The 25474-nt window shown below is 39.9% G+C and overlaps 2 protein-coding genes across 9 annotated transcripts in view; one reads left to right on the forward strand and one right to left on the reverse strand.

Annotated features, from left to right (window-relative positions):
- The window catches only part of Ercc1 (DNA excision repair protein Ercc1), a 222878-nt gene that overhangs the window by 143228 nt on the left and 54176 nt on the right, over positions 1 to 25474 (forward strand). For 2 of the 8 annotated variants that reach the window (XM_067119873.1, XM_067119865.1), the window contains exon 7: positions 3120 to 3505. The exons of 4 other annotated variants lie outside the window; for them this stretch is intronic. The gene's annotated coding sequence lies outside the window, so the exon portion shown is untranslated. Of the gene's footprint in view, positions 1 to 3119; positions 3506 to 18693; positions 19012 to 25474 lie in introns of those variants that run through there. 2 more of the 8 variants (XM_067119864.1, XM_067119872.1) reach the window with 1 other exon arrangement.
- Positions 3576 to 25474, reverse strand: part of Coa7 (Cytochrome c oxidase assembly factor 7) — a 126454-nt gene continuing 104555 nt past the window's right edge. The window contains exon 5 of the mRNA XM_067119876.1: positions 3576 to 4137. Within this exon, the coding sequence (XP_066975977.1) occupies positions 4012 to 4137 (126 nt within the window). The 3' untranslated portion in view covers positions 3576 to 4011. The remainder of the gene's footprint in view (positions 4138 to 25474) is intronic.

Here is a 25474-nt window from a genome sequence, read left to right on the forward strand (position 1 = left end):
CTTGGATGATGTTTTCATTATTTTTAAAGGTAACCCTTCAGATTTTGATATAATTTTTTTCAGTATGTTAATGGAATTTTGCCCTCTATTCAGTTCACAGCAGAACATGAAACAGACGATACGTTGCCCTTTTTGGACATGCTGATTTACCATGATCCAGTAACTTTCACCTTTAAATTTAGTGTATTGTAAAGAAACTAATGCAGAAACTTACCGTATATTTCTGCGTATAAGATGACCTTTAAATCATCAAATTCACCCCCAAAAAATTGGGGGTCGTCTTATACTATCATTCTAAAAATCAAACTTTGAATTCTAAGTGATGTTTATCAGTAGGCTAGCCTCAGCCTCGGTGGGATAACCACTGACATACGTGAAAGATTTACATTATGAAATAAAGTGATAATAAAGGTGATAAAACCATTTTTACCTTATATATTATTGGCATATCTTCATAATAAATAGCCTATTCAAGGAATAATTCCATATCAGTGAAATCAACTTTTATCTATGCGAGGCCAGTCAACTGACAAAATCTAAATATTGAGTTATGGTTGTGCTCACAGCAACCTTTATCTTTCGGTAACGTAGTGTAATTACATTAGTAATAACATTTAGGATAACATAATATTCATTTTTCATTAAAAATTCAGGTGGTTTGTAACAGTTTAGAACAATTCAGACATATGAACGATACTTATGTATGATAATTATCATATTTTATTGTATTGTTGTTAGGGGTTGCTTATGATTGGCGATGAAACGTAAACAAAACAATTGTTTCCCTATTAGGCAACGTGTAGGAAAAACACGATATAGAATTGACTTTGTCAATTTGTTTACCGCATATACTCGTTAACGCGCAATCGTGCGCTTTGTGCTACCTCCAAATTTTCATCCATAAAAAATTATCATATGTATCTCGTGTATCATGCAAGTTCCTGTTTTGAGAGACCAGATTACTATGGACTACCCTCTTTTACTCCATCCCTTTATCCCATCTTCTAGTTAAATAAGTTGAAAGAGTAAAAGCGAATGATAAAAGTATCATTAGTTACGTTACACTCTGAGTAAACGAGTACAGCCATAAACAACCGAACGAGAAACAACTGTTTTGCTATGAACACGGTCTAGGCCGTGACTATGAACAACCGAATGGGATAACAACAGCTGTTATGCGTGCATTTCAACCTTTGTACGATAGTAAATAGTTACTGTAGTTATGTTACAAATGATGTTAAGTAGAATAGGACTGATATATTGTACATTATACCCTTATTCACTATGGATATACTGCTAAATTTAAATGCAAGTTGTAACTGAAACTGAGAAAACAAACAATGTTCAAGTGCTAATGGCCATAAATTATCGTGCATCAGTACAGAAGTTTCAATAAAAACTACTGTACTGGGCAAGAAAGAACACGTTTTACTGTTGTTTTAACGTGTATGGCAAATGGGACGAAACCTTCCCCCATGGTTATCTTTAAATGGAAATTGAATTGATGCCGAAACAAAAATTCACAAAGGTATTGTTGTCCATGTTCACAAAAACCAAAACAATGCAAATGGCACATGATTGCTGTTTGTATTTTATAATACAATTAGTAATATGTGAATGCAATATTACTGGATACAGTGAAGTAAAGCATAACTTGTTAAAAGGTCCATGGAAAATATGTGTATAGTATTCATTGTTTGTATTTTATAATACGATACTAACATGTGAATGTTACATACGCTGTTTTCATATTTCGTGTAGTAAACCCCCGTATTCATGTTCTCATGATTCGCGGACTCACACATTCGCAGGTTTCTCTGTGGAACATATCTACCCATTATTCGCAGAAAATTCGGCCATTCGCAGTATTTTTCACAGAAATATTCACTAAGTACGTATTTTTATATTTTCATGAATAAATGCACTTTTTGTGATAAAACTATTTAAATACTCAGGTATAAGCATTTTTACAGGGTTTTTCTTGTGTTTAAACTATCAAAATGGGCAGTTCTAAGTGTTTTTAGAGGTTTTAAGTATTCATGATTTTAGCTATTTGGGGGAGGTGGTAGGCATCCCCACGAATCTGTGAGGGTTCACTGCATTTTAATTTCTAAGGATACAGTAAGTAGAACAGCATTTGTAATAACATCATCTTTACATAACCAATATTTCGTAAGATACCTGTTGTTGCAAATTCTAGCCTACACACAAATGGTTTTGTAATTTAGCAGTCATCTTATACTACAGATATGAGATAAATTCATGAAAATTTGTTATACTTTTTTACCTCGTCTTATCTAGAGATCGTCTTATACATGAAAATATAAGGTATATCAATTTTTTCTCCTAGCAAAATAATGAAGATAAAACTAACATCTTGCTCAATTTTGTTTTGAGAGCTTTGAAAATCTGCGACCTGACTTCATTGACTGAGAGCTTTAAACACATTGAAGATGTTTTAAAAAACTTTGTTATCCTGAATATTTTATCAATAATGCTTTTCAAAAAGCTAGGAGGATATTATATATAGGCTCCTCAAAAGAACATGACAAAAAAGAAATTTATGAATGGTCTTGCACTCCCTTTTAATCCAAGCTTGAACAGAATAAGGAAAATTGTAAACAAAAATCATGACAAAATATAGTCTATAATTATAATAACACTCTTAAAAGCCTTCTTATACACAATAGTACACAGAATCACAACAATATACATATTGGTGAATATGAAATCCCCTGTACAGAATATGGCTTTAAATAATTTCGGGAAAGTGGTAGAAAGTTGCTCACAAGAATCGGGGAACAAAAAAAGTATACAATGTACAAGTGGAAAACAGTGTCTTAAGTCACAATCTAAAGCTCAACCACCACATAAATTGGGCAGATTCTAAAGTCAATTTTAGAAATAAGGATGTTGTCATAAGGAGGCTGGTGGAGGGTGCGGCAATAGGTAGTGGGCTATCTATGGAGGGCAATAAATCTTTTACGCAGGAAGATAAATTCACCAACAATCTTATTTCCAGGAAGTATATTAAGGGTTTTATGAATAAAGACCATTATAATAGTGTTGTTTCAATAGCCACATCTGATGCTGCGGTTGCCTTTCTTTCTCCCGTTCAGGTACCTGGGTTACTTCTAGTATCCAATGCTGCCAGCACCTATGCTGTTGATGACCATCAGAACAGCTGCATTGGGCAAGGACCAGTTAGACATTCCAGACAACTGGCAAGGCTATCATCAGAAAACGACAGCACTGCCTGATCTATGTTTGACGACCGGTTCCTTTTTTTATAAACAATTAGCTTGTTTTTGAGACTTTGTATTTTTACTTGGTTATTGTTTTTATTTTATCCTTGCCAGACCGAAAAACGGAATCGAACAGATTCCCAAAAGCTCTCTGTACAGATTAAATTTTATCTTTAAATATATGTATATACATACATAACTGGATTTGTTTCTCCAATAATAGTAATACATGAATGTCATTAGAACTCTAACTAGTATTTCATTTTGATTTTTCTTGACCTCCTACACTCAAAAATTTAAGTACATTGGTGAGCTGAATAAAAAACAAAATGACAAGCTAAGAGCTTTATTATGAACATCATCATAACTTATTTTACATACTGTACAATATTTTTCTAAGCATGGGTACATACGTGTAAAAGGAAATCAAACCAACCCCCCCATAATTAATTCTTGGGACAAAAAGGATATTTGAGAGACAGAAAAAGTATTCATAAAATTTTTAACCAATTGGAACTCTTCAAAATAAAACATTATTAACCAACTGACTAAAATTGGAGAAATTCCTGAGACCACTGTTTATGGCACTATGATGGTAAAACAAAAACCTAAATAAAAATTAAGGTATGGTATGAAAATGGAAATAAAGCAATTATAAAAATACTATCAATACTGCTTTACACAAGTCATATTGCACCAGTCAGCAAATTACTGACATTTATTGGACAATTTATCATATAAATATATTAAAAAAAATTCAATAAATTTAAACCCCTTGTTGGAACTCTATTGTTGCTGGAGCCGTGTACTGTTCTTGTAAATCAAGTGCTTTCTTTTTGTATTCTTCGCTTTTTACTTCATCTTTTGCTGTGCCATCACCTTTACGATACATCTGCAAAGAGAAAAATTCAATGTTTTGAGCTAAAATTATTAAATATTTTAAGTCAGTAATGTCTGTTCCTATCTTCTTAAGATACATACCCCAAAAGAAAGTACAACTTTTGACAAAATTTTGTTTGTTTGGTCATAAAGCTTTTATATCATTTACAACCTTATTTAAGTGGGCGAGGAATCCAGTCACACCGAATTATATTGGTCAAAATTGACAGTACTGCACATGCTGCTCTACATACAATGCCCTTATGTCAACATCAGTTTTGGTTCTAGGAATGCTTTCAAAATTGTCTTAATTGTTTCGTTATTTCAGTCATACTTTGGTTTGTGATTCATTTTAATTTACTCGGATTTGATGTTATTGTTAAGTGTATAATGTAAGCTACTTGGTTTTTAGGGTATATTGTTGGGAAGCCAGCATATATCATCTTTCCCTCTACATTACCAAGAGTATCCCTGGTTAATATTTTAATTACTATTTGTTCACTCTACTTACTTTGTTTCTCGGTTAATTAATTGTTGCTATTCTGGTTGAAACTGGTGGATAGTAAGATTTTCTAGGATGCGTGTTTCATTCCTGATAGTTTCTTTTGCTCAATAACTCATTTATTGTATGGTTCTTTGTAACATGCAATTTTTCCTAATCAGTTAACTTTTATGCATGATTATTTCTGTATAGCATAAAGATAATGCAGAGATTCAGTGTGTTAACACTGTTAATCGTAGTACACTGTGACTACAGTACTGTGTTTTTGATCGCTGACTTCACCCCTACCAGCCTCCAGAACCTCAATGGGTTCTCTACATACTTGTCAGGGTCTGCCCGGGTGGACCGTATCGTGGTTTCTTTTCTCTCATAGGAAACCAACATTTTATAGATGTAGAGCAAAAGAAATGGTGTTACTCCAGCAATTTTGGGGAGCAAATCATACAGTTGTTACTTGACTAGTTTTATTTACAAACAGTCTACAGCTGGCACAGGTTTCCTCTGAATTCCTGTGAACAATACTTTATTAGATACCCTACCTAACAATTCACATTACCTAATAATGATCATGAGAACAAATCATAACCATATCCACATGATGATCATCAATACACCAACATTTTTCCCTATCCACAAGGTGAGTAGGTAAAAAAAAATCTCAAATATAGTATATACACCAACCAAAACATTTCTGGAATGTTCACTTAACTAAGCTCTTCACCAACAACTATAAAATTTTTTTTTCCAACATGCCAATGAGATGAACGAGGTCTTTTCTCTTTTCAAACTGACCACTTCTAACATTACACTAGGGAAATTAGTTACCAGCTCAATAATGGTACTATTTCTCACACAACACTTATTCAAATATGTACAGTAGATAACTGTCTTTCCAGCACACCAGCTCTACTATCTGTAGTTGTACGACTTTCACTCAGATCATGAGAGCTCTACTGATTTATTCCCTTAAAAGAGGCGGACTTTCTCACAACACTGTAGAGAAAAGTCCATTATTAAAGCGAGCTGTGAACAATGGCTTACTACAAAAAAGAGCAAATCAAATCAATTAACATTTTTGAAAAATCAAGATATTTTATTTCAAACATTAATTATCTTTTAACACTAAATTTTGCCTGTGAGATCTAGCAGCAACACATGAACATCCTCGGTTCAGTTCTCCAATGACTCTTCCCTTTCACAACAGAGGAGGATCTTTTGTAATGTCTTCATTGGTCAAGGACCTGCACCTCCTGTGTCCATCATGCTGAGAGCAGCAATGTTGTTTGCAGTTCACCTCTTAAGATGTGCTTTGACTGCTCACTGAATCAGTGGTTCCTCTTTAACCAGAATGGATCATATAAAAAACATAAACCTTAGCCTACTACTGAGGTCTCTTCAGACTATTCCACTTCAAGTAATGTGTTCATGCCTTCATGTCAATGCATCCCACTTGAACCAAACGAAGATGGAGAAAGTTGACTTGCCATCTCAGGTTATGACTGAGACTGCTACTGGTTTACCAACTACCGAGGACCATGCTTGCTCTAAGCACTGCACCTTGGTCATTCCACATCACCTGATTCTTCTCTTCTGCATAATACTGGCTGGTCATCTGTTCTTCAACTAGCATTTGTTTGACATCCATGACCCTGAACCTCTGACTACTGTTTCACCCATACAATCAATTTCACTTTCAGAAGTGGTCATTATACCCCAGCTTGAGAACATCAATTTTCCATATTTAAGTATGTAGGACCTCAGATGTGGGGTCATTGCATAAGTTGAGGTACAACTACCCTATGGGACCACCTCCCACATTCTCCTTGTCAGGCCACTAGCTTGTAAATTTTACAAGATCCATTTGCTCTATGCAAGCTCAAGCTCATCACAACAAATGCACTAGTTTCTTTCTTTCCAAGTCCTGCTTCTTCTTCTCGAGCTCAGCTTATCACTTTCAAGCATTTTTCATGTGAGGATCTTGCACATCTGAAATGGCAGAAGTAGGTTCTCTGTAGCACCAATGCCATCAGATGATATCCTCTTTCAGTAAAGCTTCCTTTCTCTACATCAAGGCTATTACTATACCTCCTAATGAATATTTCACTGAAGAGGGGCACATCTTTGGAGGATCTCTCCAGCTTCCTGTCTTTGGCTTACCTGCATGAGCTCTGCATAGCTGACCCCCCCCCCCTTTCAACCCCTTTCTTCCCCAAAGTCCCTAGTCAAAGAAAGGGGAGGAAAGCCAACTCAGCAGCAACTAGAAATACTATTTTCAGTATCACCTCCTCCTTTTCAATGTCTACACTGGCTGCTTCTCATATGTCTCCTCACTGCCCAAGCCTAAAACCAGTCAGCACTCGAAGTTCATAACCCAGCCACACCAAGAGTCATTCTCATGTTGGTCTTGGCACCCAAAGTCACCTTTCATGTTCCCAAGCAGTCTTTCAAGAAAGTGGAATACCTTGCACAGGTTAAAAAGCATACAGGATATTTGCCAATCAAACTGCTGTGGCAAGGAGGATGGTACAGATGAAGTTATTCTTCCCCCTTGGACAATGTATCTTCTAGTGAAGACTTGTCTGCAGAATCAATGGAAGACTTGTAAGGGAAGGGAAGGTCTGCAAGATTTATATAGTCTATTCTGGTCTGTCTCCAGCACCACAGGTCTTGTGCTTACAGTCAGAATCCATCTCAGCAATCAGCTATACAATAGGTTATCATAACTTCACCTAGACCTTCAGCCTCATCCCTCCATCCTCCTTGACCTGCAGAGAAACCATGGGAAACTGGACCTGACTTCATCCACAGCAGTGATTTGGGGATGCCGAGACACCTGAGGGGAATTTGATTACTCTAGAATATAGGATTCAGAGGTTTGGTGTGACCATCCACCATTCCACATGTGCCCTTACCAAACACCCAAGTCTTGGCAATTTCTGATATACGATCTGGTGTCCCTAGAGGAGCTGGTGCCTCACAGCTGCTTCAAGATCCACCCCCTACAACTTCTGCCTGACAAATTTTGGTCAGCAACAACAACATCAGAAGACTTTCTGGTTCCAAGAACTGATAAAATATTGCTAGTCCTTTACTGGTGGTTGCACAAGAACCATTCACAACTTTGGATCCTCTTAGTTCCTCTGGATCCCCAAGTACTGATGTCTAAAATATCAAACCAGGGTTGGGATTACAGGCATAGAGCCAAGAGGTAAACTATCTAATTTCTTGGAATATAATACCATTTATCTTGGCTTCCATTAGTTGTGGCTATGTATTCATTTTGACATCCTGGCACTGGAAGACAGTTGTGGCTATATTCAGCAACATAGTAACTGCCACTGTCTATTTAAAGAATTTGTGACAACCACTCCAAGTTGTTGTACCAGCTGGCTGTAGAGATCTTCAGGTGGGCAGAAGAAAGAAGTCTTATGCCAATGCTTGTTCCTAGTACATGGAACATCATCAGCACCATAGGTAGGCCCTCCCAGATCCTTCTCAGGCACTTTACCAGTTGTTGGGGAATCTCTTGATCTGTTTGCAAGTTTCAGGAACAAGCTACTGCTACCCTCGGGCAAACCAAACAGCACTGGGAACTGACACAATAATGCAGCTGTGGGCCAAATTTTGAAGTGGCTATTGCAGTTTTGTTTAAAGATTGCTAATTGACTACTGTTGCTATTTCTAAATGTATGGAGGTTATCCAACATAGACTCAGGGAGCATGAATTTTCAGAGGTTGATGCACCTGCCATTGCAACCCCTTGCAGAATCTTGATGACTAACCCATACCCCCTGAAGGGGGGTAGTGCCATCAATGTACCTCGCATGGTGCACTGTAAGCATTACTTGAAGCTCTTTGCAGTGCCCCTTTGGCCCCTAGCTGCAACCTTGTTTATTCCTTTTACTGTACCTCAGTTCATATTATCTTTCTTCCATCTTACTTTCCACCCTTTCCTAACAATTATTTCATAGTGCAACTTACTTACGAGGTTTTCCTCCTGTTACTCTCAATTTCCATTTCAGAGCTGAATGACCTCATGGGTCCCAGTGCTTGGCCTTTGGCCTAAATTCTATGTTCCAATTCCAACTAATCTATACCAGAGGAAATTTACCAAGCTCACCAGTTAGTAAGAGACAAAAAATATCTCTGCACTTGATGCCTCTATTTCTCTGATTGCCAAATCACATTTAGTGTCCAAAATTGGTAGTTGGGACTTAATGTGGCTTTTGACTGACCAATATAAAAAAGCTTGGTCTAATAACTTGTCACTGGACCCATTCAGATGAAAAACAGTTTCAAGATAAAACTGATAATTACTAATAATCTAGTAATAGATAAAAAGGGTTAAATACCATTAAAAATGCCAAGTTTTAAAAATTCCACTACATTGTCAACATCATTATGTAAAACCCTGTTCCTATAGAATCTGAAATTTTAGGTTGCCCTCTCTCAGCTACATACTGTATTTGGGCCAGTCCACAAGTATGTGCTTCACAGTAAGGATGATGTAACAGGATCGCACACTGGTGAACTGTCACCCTCCAGGATGAACTTGTGGGTTAAATGCACATGACCTATCCTCAATCTACTTGGCTAAGTCTCTAGCATGATAATGACTAAAAAGTCGATTGACGGACAGATTTCGTGATATATTTCGGGTTCTTCTCAGAGAAAGAATTCTGTTTTTTGCACCCTTTCTATTTAATTCAAGACATGATAAGCCATTTCATATCAGTATAAGGAACTGAGGAAAAACCAATACTATTCAGTTTTGTTGTATATTTTGGTTCTGCGTCAACTTCTTCATTACCTCTGATAAACAATATGGGCCCTGCACCCAACAAATCTGCACTGATTTGTAATGTGATGCAAGCCAGCGAAACTATCCTGATTTTCTGAATAGTTGGATGGGAAGGGCTAAATTGTGCAACAGCTACAAGAGCACTTAATGAATCTGCCAACTGCTTCATTCACAATCTCTGGAGATTTTGATATGGCTGTCAATTCAGCTGTAAAAATTGGAGCATTACTGGATAATTTAGCTACATGGGACCTATCATTATGCACAACAGCAATGCCTACACCATCCTGTCTTTGCATCTTTATGAATTTTGTCATAGCCTAAAAAATTACATTTTTATGATAAAATACAGTCATACCCTGAACTTTCGTGAGGTTAGGTTCCAGAACCCCTCGCACAAGGTGAATTTTCGCGTAAGTTTGGCATGGTCTCTAAAAATGCTCCCAAATTATTAAGTTAACTTTTAAATGAAATTAAAGTTACTGTAATTTCATTTAAAAGTTAGCTTAATACATTACCTTTAAAAAAAGAAATAAATGGTTAACATAAGAATATAGGAGAGTGTGAAGATTAGTATACTATTTCTCTCTCCACCAATCTATTTTTAGAAGTCTTCTCAACCTCATTTTTAAAAACTTCTTTATTCTGTCTCTTTCTCTTTGTTCCTTGTTCTGAAATACTCTATGTGTCTCTATGTTTTAGAACGGTGCATTTACAATTTGTAAACGGTACAGGTAAAATTAAGTCATTTTAAAATTATCTACTGTACAGTTGAAGACACACAGGGAAACAGTAATTTGTAGGTTGCGCTAACTACGAGAGAGAGAGAGAGAGAGAGAGAGAGAGAGAGAGAGAGAGATAACAGTTGTCCTTACTTAAGAAAGTGAAATTTTTTATGAATTATATTACGGACACAGAGAGAGTGAGAAACAATTACAAGAAACCGTTGACCACTAATCAGCAACACTACCCCTTCTTGTCATGTTAAAGTGACAAGTCTGACAGCTTGTTGCCTTCGAGCTTCTTGCAGAAGATTAGGGAAAAATATTTAAAATATGTATCACATACGAATTTTGTAATTACAGTTATATTATTATTAATTATTATTATTATTATTTAATCTTATTAATATTTAAAAATCAATACTTATTATTAGGTAAAAAATTTATTTATCATACAAGACAAATAAACATATACATGTACCATAAAAATTCTCTCATCTCAGTAAAAAAAGAGAGGGAGAAATTATTATTTTTATATGTAATGCTATTTAATTTACACATTAAAGCTTGAAAACTTAAAAATTACAAAAAAAATTAAACATAAAACACTTTTGCAGGGTTTCTCAGTATTCACAAATGTTTGCGTGTCTGTGAAAAACTAGTGTATGATAATTAGTTAGGTTCCAATGAAAAGTTCGTGTGTCTGTGAATTCGCACAACTTGAATTGTGCAAGTTTGGGGTATTACTGTAAAGTTTTATTTATACTTACCAAGTAACTACATAGCTATTAGTTTCTAACAATCACAACAGCTTAAATTTGAAACTCATGGTAGCGTTCCAATATTCTAGTGTAGGTAACTCACCTTGTCCACTTTCGGGGAAGGATAGGTACAACACTACTAGAGCGCAATTCGTTTGTGCCTTATGTCCATGAGAGGGGAGGAGGGAAGGCTTTCATCATGTAGTTATTTGGTAAGTATATATAAAACTTTAGTTTATCATAAAAATGTCATTTTTATACTAGTTACTTGCCAAGTAACTAAATAGCTGAATCCCACACTGACAAGGGGTGGGATACATGAGCATATACTACTTAAAAAGCACTCATAGATGGAGATGAATTTTGAAATAAGAAATAGTTAGCATTGATTAAAATGCTTGTTGTAACCTACCTGGTGAGAGAGCTACAGCAGAAAATTACTGTCTCTGGTCTGAGCTCGTCTTGACTGTAGTGGCGTGGCAATGAAGCCAGGGGCGCCTCTACATCAGTGGGAGCTTTGCAGCCGAGGACTACTATCATAGCTGCCAAAGCATACAATAAAAACAAAGCCCTTGCCCCGGGTGCAGCACCACAACCAAGACCATCAAAAACAAGTTACACATATGCCACTATAAAACCCAGATAACCATAACCCATTCATAACAAGACACAACGAATGATGGGTACTCCAGGTACACAGTACTCCTCAACTTCCCAAACTTGACAACCTATATTCAAGGCGAGTGGATAGAGGAATGGAAGATACCTCCTATCCTTCCTCCCCCAACACCATGCCAGCCATGGATAATGGGCCAAGGGTACTGCAGTTCTCATATACAGTCTCAGTATCATGCAGATAAAAATTCGCAAACACTGACTTGCACCTCCAGAGGGTGGATTGCACAACTGTAGCAAGAGATAAGTTTCGCTTGAAGGCCAGTGAAGTTGCTACTGCCCTAATCTCATGAGCTTTAACTTTGCATATAAGCAAATCTTTCTCTTGAGTCTTAACGTGAGGCTTGGAAATTACGTCTCTCAAGAACGCCAATGCATTCTTGGATAAAGGACGGCTGGGTCCTTAACTTAGCACCAGAGGTTAGGAGAAGTGCCTCTGATTCTCCTAGTCCTCTCCAGGTAATACTTTAACGCTCTTACTGGACAAAGAGCTCTCTCTTGGTCTGTAGGTCCGAGAATGCCCATTAAACTCTTGATTGTGAATTAACGGGGCCAGGGCAGGCATTTCATTCTTTGCTAAGAATCCCATAGTGAAGAAGCAGACTGCGTCTCCTTGTGCAAATCCTACCTTCTTGCTCAAGGCCAGCAATTCACTAGTCTTCTTAGCTATACCAAAAGAGGGTCTTCCTTGTGAGATCCCTATCCCTGAGGGATGTGGATTGAAGAGGCTCAAACGGAGGGCCTGAAAGCCATTTTAACACTACATCTAGCTTCCAGGACACTGAATCTGACCTCTCCTGTTTCGAAGTGTCCAGTGATTAGATCACTGATGTTTTTATCAGCAGACAAATCCAGGCCTCTATGTCTGAATATGGAATTCAGCATCGCTCTGTAGACCTTGATCGTGGGTGTAGCTAAGCCTTGGTAAGACCTAAAAATAGCAAAAAGTCTATTTGCCCTACAGAGGTAGAAGTAGATGATACATTGTCTTCTGCACCAGCTGGGGAAGATTGCCCATTTGTTCTGGTGGACGTTGGAGGAAGACTGGCATCTACACCTTGCAATTGCTTCCACAGCTGGTCTGAAGCCTGTCAGAGCAAGGGTGGATAGTCCTGGGTGGAACCGGTGAAAGTGCAGCTGCTTGGGTAGATTTCATCTCTGTGGCAGTAGTCTTGGGAATTCTACCAAGAGATTGAGGACGTCCGGAAACCACTCCGTGGCCAAAAAGGAGCTACAAGGGCCATCGATGTGTTGTCGTGTGAGAGAAACTTGTTGATTACGTCTCTCACCATACTGAATGGCGGGAAGGCATAGATGTCCAGATTCAACCAGTCCTGGAGCATCGCATCCGTTGCCCATGCAAGAGGGTCCGGGGCTGGTGAACAATACAAGGAAAGTCGATGGTTTCTCAACGTTGCAAACAGATCTATCGACAGCTTTCCCCACCATTTCCACAGGTCGGTGCACACCTGCAGATTCAGTGTCCAGTCTGTGGGTAGGACCTGTTTGCAACTACTCAATTTGTCCACTATGATATTTAGCTTGTCCTGCATAACGTGGGTGACAATTTTTTTTTTTGGGGGTGTTTTTGTGCTCAGGGGATGATAGTTCTCTGTTTGATACAGTGAAAAGGAGTGGGTCCTCCTCGATTCTCTTTGTAGGCCAGAGCTGTCGTATTGTCCGAGTGGACCATGACTGTGGTGTTGAAAGTCACTGTTGCGAAGTGCTGAAGGGCCTAGTGTATCACCTTCAGTTCCTTCAAGCTGATGTGAAGTCCTCTCTCGGGTTAGGACCATGTCCCTGATATTTCCTTGTCTTCTAACAGAGCCCCCCACCCAACCCAGATCTGATGCGTTTGACTAGAAGGTGAGGTTGGGGCTCAGAGGGCTCAGTGACTTCCTTTCTGAAAATCTTCCTGTCACGAGCCACCACCACCGAAGGTCCTCCTTGATCGTGAAGACAAACGAGTATAAAAGGGTCTTCCTTTGCCATCTGGCCTATAGGAAGAATTGCAACACTCGTGTCTAGTCTCCCTAAAGGTACAAACTTCTCTATGGATGAGGGGGTGCCCAGCAAGCTCGTCTATTCGTTGGCTGAGCATGATGGGAGAGAGGAAGTCCCAAACTGTCTGGAGGCAGGATTGGACTCTTGTCAGACAGAAAAGCCCGAAAAGTCTGAGAATTGATCTTCATTCCCAAATACAGAATCGACTGAGCCAGGACTAATTGGGATTTGTCTAAGTTTATCAACAGGTCCAACTCTTGGGCTAACAGAAGTGACTTTCTGAGGTTCTCCATGCAACCTGATTCCAAGGGGAAGTGTAGGAGCCAATCATCTAGATATACAAATGTTGATCACCATGAGATGTGGCCACTTTGCTAATGGGGCGAGGGCATGGGTGAAAACTTGAGGGGCTGGAGAGAGGCCGAAGCACAGAGCTCGAAACTGGAAGACCTTTTCCTGGAACACAAACCGCAGGTACTTCCTGGCTTCAAGGTGAACTGGAACATGGAAATATGCATCCTGCATATCTATAGTCGCCATCCAATCCCATTGACGGATGGAGGATGGGACTGAATGGGTGGTTTCCATTTTGGATTTTGTAGTCTGAATATAGAAATTCAGGGTGCTGACGTCCAGGACAGGTCTCCATCCTCCTGATGACTTTGGGACGACGAACAGGCAATTGTAAAACCCTGGCATGCTTACATCTTCGACTATCTCTATGGCCCTCTTGTTGAGCAGAGACGAGATTCCTGTGACAGGGCCAAATACCTCCCCGAGCCTAAAGGGTAGGCAGCCAAGTTGATGGGAGAGGACACTAAGGGAGGATTCTCCCCGAATTGGATGGAATATCCCTCTCTGATCACTTTCAAAACCCCAGGCTCGACATTGCTGTCCTCTCACTTGCTCCAAAAATGCAGAAGTCTGGCCACCACTGGTACACGGAGGCCCCAGGCTCGACATTTCTGTCCTCCCACTTGCTCCAAAAATGCAGAAGTCTGGCCACCACTGGTACACGGAGGGCAGTATCCTCACTTGCGAGAGGTTGGCTTGACTGATGACTTCTCGATTGGTCAGACTGACCTGGGATATGATCGAGAACAGGGCTGGAACTTGCCTCTACTGCCTCGAAATGTCTGCTGCTGTAGAAGTGAGATCATTCTTTGTGCAAAAGAAGTAGAAGAAACATGTCCTGACTCCTTCGGGCGTTTGGCAGACTGAGCCAGCAAGTCTTGTGTAGACTTCTTTTGCAACTCTGTTGCAGTATGCTCTACTGTGGCATGGGGGAAGACTCTAAAGTGATCCAAAGGAGCAAAAAGAAGCAGGGACCTCTGGGAAGAGGTGACCCCTTTGGCAGTGAACAAACACCACTGTTCTCACTTATTAAGCACTCCCACCGCAAATAAGGCCGCCAGCTCCTGGGATCCATTCCTGATCACCTTATCTATGCATGAGAGTACTCCCAGCCAGTCTGTAGCAAAGTCATCTTGGAGGGTGGCGCAATCCTCTATCTTCTTCGCTAAAGCACCCACAATCCAATCTAAAACACTTAAGATCTCAAAGACCCGACAACATGAATAAGATCTTGGATGAGGAGAATGCAGCTCTCCATGACGAGTCAATCAAACTAGAGAAGTCCCCTTGGTAGGAGGCAGAAACTCCCAAAGAAGGAGCTTCCCCAGTAACATAAAACATATACCTCCTCTTTGATAGACGCGAAGGAAGGGCGCAAAATACCGCCTTGCCCAGATCTCCCTTGTCTGTCAGCCAACACTCAATGCCTGATGGCTTTCTTCGATGACAAAGATAGAACCATCTTGGTTAGCCTAGAAACTTCCGTAGGCTGTCCCATCATAAATGCCAAACTCGTTGGAGATGGAGTCGTTGGTGAAAAGAAATCTGCGAAGCAAAACAATAAGTACTTCAAAAGGGATGCGTAGGCTGAAGAAGGCTGATCCCATTTAATGTCTTCTTCTTCAGATGAAATGGGCAAAAAAGCCAGATCCACAGGCTCATGAGACACTCAGTTTTTGCAAAAGGTCTAGGGTACTGTCTAGGTGTCACTGAACCAGTTCTAGGGAAGTATCCTGAACCGAATGAGGTGTGGTGTGTGGCACCAGATGCCTGGATGAAGCTGGCGCCAGCTTGGAAGGGGAGCGAACACACACTGACGACCACGCGTGCATTACATTTTTATCCGATCCCGCAGGAACTTCGTATCCCTTGGATCCCACTGTGCGCATGGATCCCTTAGATCCCACTATGCACTTGGATCCCACTTGATGACTGGATCCCTCGGATCCCACTAGACAATTGGATCCTTCCGATACCACTGGATGCCTGGATCCCTCAGACCCCACTTAACTGTATCCCTTGGATCCCACTGGATGCTCAGATCCATTGGACCCCCACTACACGCTTGGACCCCTTTTGGAGCTCGGAATACACTGTGGACATGGATCCCTGGGATTGCACTGGGCACTCTGATCCTGACCCACAATCTGTGGTTTTCTTGGGAACCCGTTTGGCCATCAAACACGGGCAATCTGACACAGCGGGCGACACATTACTAGGATCATCCCAAAAACTACAGGATGGTTTGGGACTGTTCACGATCTCTGGTCTGCTTGCAAGGGATCAGGAATTTGCACTCAACCATGGATACTGGCCTTTTCAGTGGCCTAGATGCACTTAAAGTGCCAACTGCACTTCTTACTCGCATTACACTTGGATTCATTGGATCCCGAATCTGAATCACTCGAAGAAAGGGCATGAACTCCAAGATGGATGCCTTTCCAGCAGCTGTCCGCTGAGTCCTGGGATCCTTGTACAACAGGCTCGGTTGAGGGGGTGACTACCCATGGGCAAACCCCACTGGCAGGGATCTTCATCTAGGAGCGTTGGTGGGATGACTAGCCACCTCCTCCACTGACACAACACTTGTACCATGATCACTGGCACTAAACTTATCCATAAGGCCCCTCACTGAAGTCCCTATTTGAGCTACAGTGTTAACTAAGAGACCGAATTTCTGGTGTATTCTGGCTTCCAGACTGGCAATGGCATCAGGTTCGGAAGGTTAGGAGTTGGGTAATGGAGTTTCTGGTAAAGTTGGAGGACTGGTGATAGGGGGAAAAGGCAGTTGCAGAAGTCGAAAGGGCAGGTAAAACAGGAGAACCCTGACTAACTGAACTTTTAGGTTTGGCTTTAGCAGCCGCTCTTCTATTCTCTGTTTTTCTCAAGTTGATCTAAATATCTCTTCAAAGTCTTCCAATTCCCTTTCCCACTCTCTGCACACGTTACAAGTCAAGTTGGAAGAACAAATGGTTTGGGAGTCATTTGTTTGAAGTCAGTCTGGTATTGCAGCCTTTGCTGCAAAACTGGCACTTGTAGAACTAGAGTCAGACATCCTAATTACTATGAAAAGTCCAAGTTAAATGAGCTAATGCAATTAACGCAATCGCTACCAAAGCAAAGAATACTTCACCAAAGACGGTGAAAACTGTCGCCAACAACCGATGTTTAATTGTTAACCGGCAGAAACAAATTGGGCTCTTTAGTAGTGTTGTACCTATCCTTCCCCGAAAGTAGACAGGGGTAGTTACCTACACCAAAATACTGGAACATTACTGTGAATTTCAAATTTACGCTGCCGCGATACAAACTAACAGCTATGTAGTTGCTTTGTAAGTAACTTATATAAAATTGGGGTTTTGTTGCCACCTCAGATAAAGATTTCTTTTTACTGCTTTATGGCATACTTAAGGCTCATTATTCATCCACACTGGAATATCTGGGTATAGTATTTTCATGATCTTCTTCCCCTTAAGGAACATATTTTCATGATCTTCCCTTTCAAGAAACAATCTCCAATCTCTTCACTGATATGTACTTAGAAGGGTTTATTTGGGCAGGGGATGTTACGTTTTTCTGATTGACATTCTCTAAAACTATTTTTAGTAGATTATATGTTGAGCTTTTTTCAACAATTTATGAAGTGCAACCCAAGTTCTCTTCTTGGAGGTTCTAAAAAGCTCTGCTGTTATTACATGTAAACCTCCATTATGTAATACATGTTTTTGTTCCTAGTCAGCCTTGCAAGCACTTATGAACTTCTAGAAACAGAATCTAACTTGGATCTATATAGGTTTAAAAGGTATTTTTAAACAAAAAGTTATATTTGTAGTTTTTCTTTAATTAAAACTATAAATGTGAAAGTAACAGCATCCTAATTCTTCTGCTTCACTGGGATAACAGTTGTTTGATGTTTAACAGTCTATTTACCACATGTAAATAGATATTTTCACTAATAAATTGTCACTGGACTTACAAAACAGTTCGTTATATACCTGATTTTGTAATAAATAACTGGTTACCTACAATTTTAAGTTACTTTATTTGAATTGGGACCGGGGAATTCACTTTCATTTGTTATAAGCCTGAACTGTTACAAGCCTGTACATTATAAACAAACTTTACTGTAATGCATCCAGGAATCCTGCTTGGCTATTTAAGTGGCATTGTCCTTTTGCTTGGGCATGCATAAGTACGGCACATTTCAGCCAAAAGGGGTGACAAAAGGGTGCCAACAACACAAGTCAATTGTACTGACCACAGCAATGATGCCTGAAGTACTACCTTGCACCAGTGTTGTTGACACAAGGGAGAGCAAATACAAAGAAATGAAAGTATCTCAAAAATAAGTATGCTGACCTTATACTTGGAATGCTTTAAAGAATACCACAGCAATGCCGAGTTCTAGAAAATGAGAGAGGGATATCACTTTGCATATCAGTTACTTGGGAATAATTAAATATGTCATTTCTTTCTACTTAATTATTTTTATATCCTATGAATTTTCTAGGGAATATTTCCATAAAAGGTACTTTCATGCATGCAAGTAAACAATATGCTTCCCAGTTGTGAAATGTACAATTATGGGTAAATGTGGCTTTCATATCAAGGACCTCAGTGCTCAAAGAGAGAGATATGTATTAATTTTTTTATATCCTTTCAAACTGCTGGGTTATATTATTATACTTAGTTCTTCGTATACAGTAACAGTAAACATCCCGATTCTCAAATATGATATTTGCAATTACAGGTAGATGTAGCTTTCACACCTATGAACTGAACTCAATGCTGAGACAGACAGAGGACAGGGGCTGGGGCAGGAAAATGAATGAACCTGAGAAAACTACAAATAATTTTGTGTATATGTCCATAAATTTACTCAGTGAATATTGCTATTTTTAAGTTCTTATCTTTTATCATATAATGTTATTGTAATACCAAGTTTAAAAATATTAGACAGAACATTCATGACTTATAAATTAGCTGGCATTTTTGCTACAAATAATTTTGTGTATTTTAAAATGCTACAAATAATTTTGTGTATATGTCCATAAATTTACTCAGAGAATATTGCTATTTTTTAGTTCTTATCTTTTATCATATAATGTTATTGCAATACCAAGTTTAAAAATATTAGACAGAACATTCATGACTTATAAATTAGCTGGCATTTTTGCAAGCATTTTGGCATAAAGGTTGCAGGCCAGGCCAAAACTCATTGGGCAGCTCAGTCCCCAGCTCACCACAAGCAGAAACATTTATTTACACTTGCTGTGGTGAGTACTGATAACTGAAACAAAAAAATTTTATTCCAAGTACATGTGCAAATATTCCTCTTTCTATCGATGTGATTTTTTAAAAAGTGGTTGACCTTATAGTCTGCCTGGTCAGGGGTTTCAGCTGTCACCTGCTGATGCTGAAAACCTCAAGCTCCTGGCTCTACAGGTCCTCTGGTAACTCATATTCCACCCTAAAGTTCCCAGGGCTTCAGAGAATGAGTATTTCTTCCTCCTGAGATTCTGCTCGAGACACCCTCCTAAATTGTTTTATCTGTACCCAAATGGAAGGGATGGAGAAGTCTTTTGTAGGTGACAATGATTTGTATCTCCCTAACAAAATATTTTTATAATATTTATGTAATCATACTAAATGCCAACTGTTACCTTACTATGGCTGAACATCTATCATATACACTGGTGTACAGCCCAAACAAAAATTTTTGGCTTAAAATTCAAACATTAGGGGATCAACTAATGCAAATTTAAAAGTCGGTAGTATATAAAGCCTGATACTATATGGTAATTTTTATCATTCTTGTCTAGAACTCCACCTTGCAAGACAATTTTTTTGTATTTGATACCTTTTTACCTTTTGTATCAACTGAAACTACTGTATGCAGCTCAATTTGTTATCCATACCAACCTTAATAACTTGTACAACTTAGTACTGCACCAGTCTAGTCATCCAATTGTCAGATCATTTTGTCTGAAAAATGTGTCATCATCTATTTGGTCTGTGACCACACAAGTCCATACCATAATGTTAGGACTACTGATTAGCGGATCAAAGATTTCTTATGTAATTCTCTCTCTCTCTCTTTCTCTCTCTGTTTGTAATAATTTACAAAATATTTCGCTCTCTTAAGTAAGGACAACTGTTATATCTCTCTCTCTCTCTCTCTCTCTCTCGTTCGCAGTTAGTGCAACCTATGTATTACTGTTTCTCTGTATGTCTTTAACTGTACAGTAGATAATTTTAAATTGATCTAATTTTACCTATACTATCTACAAACTGTAAATGTGCTGTTCTAAAACATAGAGACATGGAGCACTTCAGAACAAAGAGAAAGAGACAGAATGAAGAAGTTTTTAAAAACGAGGTTGAGAAGACTTCTAAAAATAGATCAGTGGAATGGGGGGAGAGAGAGAGAAATGGTATACTAATCTTCATTCTCTCCTATATTTTTACATCATCCATTTATTTGTTTTTTAAGGGTAATAAGCTAGCTTTTAAATGAAATTACAGTAATTTTAATTTCATTTAAAAGTTAGTTTAATACTGAATTTCCATCTTTTGATATCTAAATATAAGAATAACCTCTCTCTCTCTCTCTCTCTCCTTAATAATTCATAAATAATTTAACTTTAATATTTCAAGTAAGGACAATCTCTCTCTCTCCATGTGCTATTGTCTCCATAATAATTGATAAATAATTTCACTCTTTTAAGTAAGGACAACCTTATCTCTCTCTCTCTCTCTCGTTCATAGTTAGCACTCACACATTTTTACAAATTATTTCTCTGTAGTCTTTACCTGCGCAGTAGATGGTTTAAATTGATCTAATTTTACCTGTACCGTCTACGAAGTGTAAATGCGCTAGTGTGGCAAATGCGTTCTAAAACACAGACATAATAACTAAGAATTGTGTTAGTCAAAAAATAAAAAACACTGTTTGTTCATGAAAAAGCATTTCAGAACAAAGAGAAAGAGACGTAGAATAAAGAAATTATTAAAGAGGTTGAGAAGACTTCTAAAAATAGATCAGTAGAAGGGGGAGAGACAGAAATTCTCTTCCAACTCTATTTTTATGTCAACCATTTATTTCTTTCTTTAAGGGTACTGTATTAAGCTAACTTTTAAATGAAATTACAGTAACTTTAATTTCATTTAAAAGGTAACTTAATAATTTGGGAGCATGATTGAGGTTATATTTAGTGTTTAAACTTTAGAAATAAGCATTTAATAGCATTTTTAGAGACTGTGCCAAACTTACATGAAAATCAGCCTTGTGCGAGGTGTTCTGGAACCTAACCTCCTGTAAGTTCGGGCTATGACTGTACTCATATGGGGATTCCTGTCCATCACCCAAAACTCATGATACTCATATGAGGATTTCCGCCCATTAAGGGTTAAGATAGTAGCATTATGCCTGAACTAGATATAAGAGCATTTCACTAGGATCATTACCAACAAAATCTGCAGGGGGTGGAATCGAGGACAACTCGAATCTGTCAACAGGAACCAATGGATTTGAGTCTTAGCCACGAATCAGGCAAAAGGGTGAAAGGCGTAAACATCCAGGTTGTCCCACAGATGTTGAAGGGTGTCTTCCGCCTCTGCCCAAGGATCCAGAACTGCTGAGAAGAATACTTCCAGTTTCCTGCTGAAACAGGTAGTGAACAGATCCACCATCAGCATCCCCCAAAGGAGAAACAGCCTTTCTGCCACTTCCTGGTGGGTCCAATGACCACTCTGTCCCTAAGACTTGACTTTGACAACCCAATTTGTCTGCCACTACATTCCTTTTGCCTGGAATGTACCTGGCTGACAGAGCCACCTAGTGATTTATAGCCCATTGATGTAACTGGACTGTCAATTCATCAAGATGGTGAAAGACTAGCCTGTGCTTGTTTAGGTAAGCCACTACTCTGGTGCTGTCGGACATAACGAACACAGAATGACCAGCTACCTGATCCTGAAACTCTTGAAGGGCTAAAAAGGCCACTTTCAGCTCCAGGACACTGATATGAAGATGTTTTTCTTCCAGGTTTCAAACTCCAGAAGTCAAAAGATCCTCCATATGAGCCCCCCACCCCTTGGTTGAGGCACCCGAGAAGAGAAGGATCTCTGGAAGAGCAGCATGAAGGGGCATCCCTATGGTCAGGTTTCTGTCATCCAGCCACCATGCCAAGTCCTGTCTCACCTCCTGCAACAGAGGGACACAGAAGAATAGAGAATCCCTTACTGGGGATCAAAACTTTTTCAATCTCCACTGTAAAGAGCAGAGGGGAAATCGCCCAAGAGGAATGAGCTTTTCCAAAGATGATGGGTGACCTAGAACGATTTGCACTTAGATGCAGGCCCTTCCTGTTTTGATAAGAATGACCTCACAACAGTCTTGAACTTTTCTATTCTCAGATCTGAAGGGAAGACCTTTGGCATGACTGTCTATCAATATATCCAGGTAAAGGGTCCTTTGAGTGGGAACAAGATTCAACTTCTCCATATTTATCACAACCCCCAGGTTGAGGCAAAACTGAAGAAGACGGTCTCTGTCCTGGATCCACTTCACCCGAGAACTTGCTAGTACCAGCCAGTCGTCGAGGTATCTGAGAATGTGAATCCCTTTAGAATGAGCATAGAAGCTTGAACTGGTAAACTGTCTCTCCCAGAATGAAATGAAGAAACTTGCAAGATGACTGGTGAATTGGGATCTGGAAGTAGGCATCCTTCAGTTCTGTTGTCAACATGAAGTCATTCTGTCTGATGGCAGCTAGAACTGTACGGAGAGTTTCCATTTTGAAACGAGTCTTCCTGATGAACAGATTCAGAGTTGATGAACATAGGATCCTTCACTAATTCCATAGCTCCATTCTCCATCTACTTCACCTCGTTCCGGAGAGCCAGATCCTTTGGTGAGCCTGGAAGGTATGTCCTCTGACAGAGAGGATGATCTGTGAGGGGAGGGGAGGACAAAAGTTGAAAGGGAGTAGATATCAAAGAACATCTAATACCCAATCTTCCACTCCTAGCTGCTGCCAAGTTGCCCAGTGGCTCACCAGACACCCCCCACCAATGGCAGTGGGTGGGGAGGGGCGCCCTCTCTAGCACTTCCCTGCTCGAGCTCTACCTCTGCCTCCCCATGCGCTTCTAGATGGTTGCAGCTGAAAGGGGCGCCGCTGAGAGGTCTTAACAGTCTTGGGAGACGATTGTCACTCCCTAAGACGACCCGTCGAAGTGTGAGGTTTCCTCTGTGAAGCTGCCTGGCTATGTTGGGACGAGCAGGACCCGACAATTTAGAGACCACTTGCAGAGCAAGACAGTTGTTGTTGTCAGCTCTTCGTCTATCAACTGCGGCCTGAACCAGGTCCTTCGGGAACAGGGAAGAAGATTCCAATAAGGTTCAATTCCTTAACACTAGCTTGGACTCAGGGCTGATATATCTAGACAGCCTAGAAAGAATGGAGTCCCTCCTCTTTAGTAACCACATTCGTCGAAAGAAGAATGCACACTCCTTAGAATCCTTCAAGAAGGTTGTAGTAGAAATCTTGCCTACTGCCATAGACCACAAGTCTAGCCAAGACATTGCTTGTAAGGCTATAGAAGCCAAAGCCTCCATAGATGCTTCCTCCTGGAAGGTAAAAGTACTGTCCCCTTAAATTGATCTAAAGAAAGACTTGGACCAAACCTAACGAAGCCCAAATCCAATTGTTTGGGCTGTAGGGTGACTATTGGCGTGGCATAAAAACGCCTGAGCCTATGAAGAAGAGGTGGCAGTAACTTAAGAGATCACCCACAACATGGTGCATTGTCCTTTCCACAGACAAGAGCATCCACCTGTTTAAAGGCAAAATCAGCAAGATCAGCCAAGGGTATTCCTACCAAGGTCTTTGCTTCTTCCTTGGGGCCTAAGAAGGGCAGTAGCAGTTTCCTCCAAGTCATTGTAATTTACTTCCTAATCATTCCAACAACTTCACTGTACATCTTGGCCAACTTGTTAGTGTCAAGACTGAGTGAAAGAGGGTCTTCCAAATCCAAACCTCTACCACTCCTATCACCTTATCCAGCAAATCTCCAACTTGAATTTCATCCCTTTGAATGATTGAGCATACGTACGTTCAGGACCTAAAACCCTCGGGGGCAGTGCAGAAGGATGAGAATCCGAAAAATCAAACTCATTCTTAGGACAAAACAAAGATTGAATCCCCATGAAGTCAAGGGAACTGGAAATGGAGGCTGAGAAGCAAAAGTATCCCGAGGAGAAGCAGGTCAATGAAGTTTACGTGGACAATTAGGATAGTAACATCTAGGAGAATGCTCCCTACTAGGAGAGTGACAAGGAGAACGACCTCTGCTATACAAGCGGTGCTGAGGCTGCATTCATGGCCGCTGTATATGAGACGATTCCCATGGAAAAGGGTCACATCCTCAAGGCCAGTGCAGTGAGATTATTATATCAAGTGAAGCACAACATGGATGAACGGCCATAAGTGCATGAATGTCATGGTCATGAAAACTAGGCTGAGAAGGAGGCCGTGGCCATACAAGGTTAGATTTCTTGACAGGAGCCTTATTATCTTTTCGCCTCACGGTTGATGGTCCAATAGTCACTTCTGTACAGCTCGAAGAAGAAGGAATAATTATCACCTCAGGCTGGGCCTGATCTGCTGCCTCCATAGTCACAGCCATGATCAAGTGGGTGTGATGTTTCTTCTTAGAGATGGCCGTGGAGAGTGAGCCTGTAGCCACCTTGGACGGAATACGGCTGTGCTGAGACAAACTAACACTCCCCCTACTGAAAAGGGGGAGCGGGAAACCACACATAGACCACGAACCTTCTTAGGAGGAGAAAGTGCAAAATCCCTCTTCCTCCATCTTTTCAGGAAAACACAAATTGAGGAAGATGATGGGTCTTAAGAATCCAGAGATGGCGATCTAAGGCATTTCCTTCTAGGTACCATAGAAACAGAGAGGTTGATCCTTTCGAGGACTGCAACCCTCTCCAGTAAGGCCTGAAGAGTAGAAGCAGTAGACACAAAGGAACGGATGCATGGAGATGGGATGGAGCGGCCGTACCTGGAGTATCAAAAGGAGAGAAACACTGACATAGACATACGGCCAGTGTATAGATATCAAATATATGTATTCTTGTACACTTTCATTATTATCATTTTACAGGAATAAGTATGTTTATGTTATCTTTAATATTCTATTCATGCTTAACCATTTATACGTTCTTATAAATACTGTAAGATCACTGGCTGAATTATGCAACATGGCAACATTGTATTTTAGCAGACAATACTTTTGTCTTTCCCGCCAAATGCGATGTATAAGGTAGCCAGTGGTCACGATAAGTGACGAGCATCGATCTCATCCTCCGCTTCCTCACATTTGTTTACGCTCTTCATTAAATGGGAGTGAAAGAATCTACTTTTTCATTCATCACCTTTCAGTGAGAAGACACTACATGTCGCAGTGAGACATCATTACATGGCGAGTTTTATAGCTGCTTCCTTGATAGAGATCCA

Source organism: Macrobrachium rosenbergii, chromosome 17 (assembly GCF_040412425.1).
Source record: "Macrobrachium rosenbergii isolate ZJJX-2024 chromosome 17, ASM4041242v1, whole genome shotgun sequence".
Taxonomy (NCBI): domain Eukaryota; kingdom Metazoa; phylum Arthropoda; class Malacostraca; order Decapoda; family Palaemonidae; genus Macrobrachium; species Macrobrachium rosenbergii.